Source organism: Palaemon carinicauda, chromosome 14, assembly GCF_036898095.1.
Source record: "Palaemon carinicauda isolate YSFRI2023 chromosome 14, ASM3689809v2, whole genome shotgun sequence".
NCBI classification, from domain to species: Eukaryota; Metazoa; Arthropoda; class Malacostraca; order Decapoda; family Palaemonidae; genus Palaemon; species Palaemon carinicauda.
The window spans coordinates 13,831,695-13,834,194 of NC_090738.1; the positions used below are offsets into that span (position 1 = coordinate 13,831,695).

The 2,500-nt window shown below is 36.7% G+C and overlaps 1 protein-coding gene across 2 annotated transcripts in view; it reads left to right on the forward strand.

Moving 5' to 3' along the window:
- LOC137653431 (apolipoprotein D-like) overlaps window positions 1-1,763 on the forward strand; it is a 39,311-nt gene extending 37,548 nt beyond the window's left edge. For both annotated transcript variants that reach the window (XM_068386814.1, XM_068386813.1), the window contains exon 5: window positions 1,519-1,763. In XM_068386814.1, coding sequence (XP_068242915.1) covers window positions 1,519-1,674 — 156 coding nt within the window. In that variant the 3' untranslated portion in view covers window positions 1,675-1,763. The remainder of the gene's footprint in view (window positions 1-1,518) is intronic.
- The last annotated feature ends 737 nt before the right edge of the window (window positions 1,764-2,500 follow it).

Sequence of the window (2,500 nt, forward strand, 5' to 3'; positions counted from 1 at the left end):
GAAAACATTACGCAAAAAATATGGAAAAAATTTCAACGAAATTTGGTGGACGTTTGGGGTATGACCCAATGAAAAATCCATTAGATTTTGAAGAAAACATTACGCAAAAAATATGGAAAAAATTTCAACGAAATTTGGTGGACGTTTGGGGTATGACCCAATGAAAAATCCATTAGATTTTGAAGAAAACATTACGCAAAAAATATGGAAAAAATTTCAACGAAATTTGGTGGACGTTTGGGGTATGACCCAATGAAAAATCCATTAGATTTTGAAGAAAACATTACGCAAAAAATATGGAAAAAATTTCAACGAAATTTGGTGGACGTTTGGGGTATGACCCAATGAAAAATCCATTAGATTTTGAAGAAAACATTACGCAAAAAATATGGAAAAAATTTCAACGAAATTTGGTGGACGTTTGGGGTATGACCCAATGAAAAATCCATTAGATTTTGAAGAAAACATTACGCAAAAAATATGGAAAAAATTTCAACGAAATTTGGTGGACGTTTGGGGTATGACCCAATGAAAAATCCATTAGATTTTGAAGAAAACATTACGCAAAAAATATGGAAAAAATTTCAACGAAATTTGGTGGACGTTTGGGGTATGACCCAATGAAAAATCCATTAGATTTTGAAGAAAACATTACGCAAAAAATATGGAAAAAATTTCAACGAAATTTGGTGGACGTTTGGGGTATGACCCAATGAAAAATCCATTAGATTTTGAAGAAAACATTACGCAAAAAATATGGAAAAAATTTCAACAAAATTTGGTGGACGTTTGGGGTATGACCCAATGAAAAATCCATTAGATTTTGAAGAAAACATTACGCAAAAAATATGGAAAAAATTTCAACGAAATTTGGTGGACGTTTGGGGTTTGACCCAATGAAAAATCCATTAGATTTCGAAGAAAACATTACGCAAAAAATATGGAAAAAATTTCAACGAAATTTGGTGGACGTTTGGGGTTTGACCCAATGAAAAATCCATTAGATTTTGAAGAAAATACATTGAAATACAAGTACGCAGTGAAGTCAAGAGCAATCGATATAAGACTTCAATGCCGGCTACAAGTTAGCTTTCTGTGTGACGAATTTCGGTCGCTTATGAATCAAACTTATTTTTTTTCTTAATCAGCCTTAATAATTTTCAGCAACTGACTTTGATTAGAATAATTCTCAAGTCATCTTAAAGGCAGATTCTGATCAGACTCAAGTATTCGGCTTTGAATTTTTCATAAAATAACCGTTTAAGTAATCCTGGAATTCAATATCTAGCCTGTTCTCGCTTCTTTTCCTCAATCTTGCTGTCCAACCTCTTCAATTTTTTTGTTGTAATGCAAATGAGAGGCCTCCCCAGCCGGAGCGCCAGTCCATTTAACCCAAATCACAAAATCGGTTCCAGCATCACAATTTAGAATGTTTTAATTTTCCCTTTAAATAAACGGGACGCATGAATCTAATCGAGAAGCAGTATATCATATGACTACACAGATATCCTGTTACAGGCTCGCATTCACACCCCTGACATAAAGGTCGCCTACTACAAGAGAGTGTACCAAGGCACCTGTAGGTACAGGAGTCAACCGGCTGGCAGCGGACCAGCACCACCTCTCCACCAAGACGATCAGTGGGCCACGTTCAACGGAGTGGAAAACCTCTGAGCTCAGCGTCAACTGTGCCTGGGGGAGAGAAAAAGAAAGGCATATTTTCTTTTACTTTGAATAAAGGTCTTAGTAGTAACACAAAATGATAGCTTAGTTTATCTTGCCACAAATGTTAACCCCATTATACAGTTATGTAATAGAATCATGGGTTTTCTTGATGAGATTGATGTGTTATTTACTTTTCTGAGACATTTTAAGATAGTGTATGAATTCTGTTATTTTCAATGTCAATCGATTCTCTGTCATTCTCACTATATGTCTTATGTCTATATCTTTTTCTTACATGTTAAAATATCCTCTACTTTAGTTTGCTCTTATATCCATGTTACTCTTTTTCTGACTCTTAGTATTATTCCCATCATTATTCTTTCAATAGCTCTTTGAGTTGTTGATCACTCCCTGCTCCATAGGCTGGATCAGGGAAGTGGTGTCCGGAGGAAAGAACACCACTTGAAGTCTTGAACATTAGGCTCTGTCACACCAAGGCTGGATGGATGTCCGGGAGAGGTGTCGAGGGTGAGGAGAACCTTCAACTCCAAGCCCTTCTCAAGGTAATTCTTGACCTCCGGCAAGAAGCAGTATTGGAACCAGTTTTAGAAGAGTTCCTGGGTCGTTCATGCCTTCTTATATTGCATTCAATGCACAGGCAGCAAAGTTAGGTCGAGACGTGGCTGACTTTTATATTAAGCCTGGCTTGATAAGGTGGCTGGAGGCGATACCGCACAGCATCAACGTACTCCTGGGAAAGACAGACAGGGCCACATTAGAATTACAGTTCATTAAACTAAGTACAGTGGTATCTTAAACTTATAAAGTACATAAA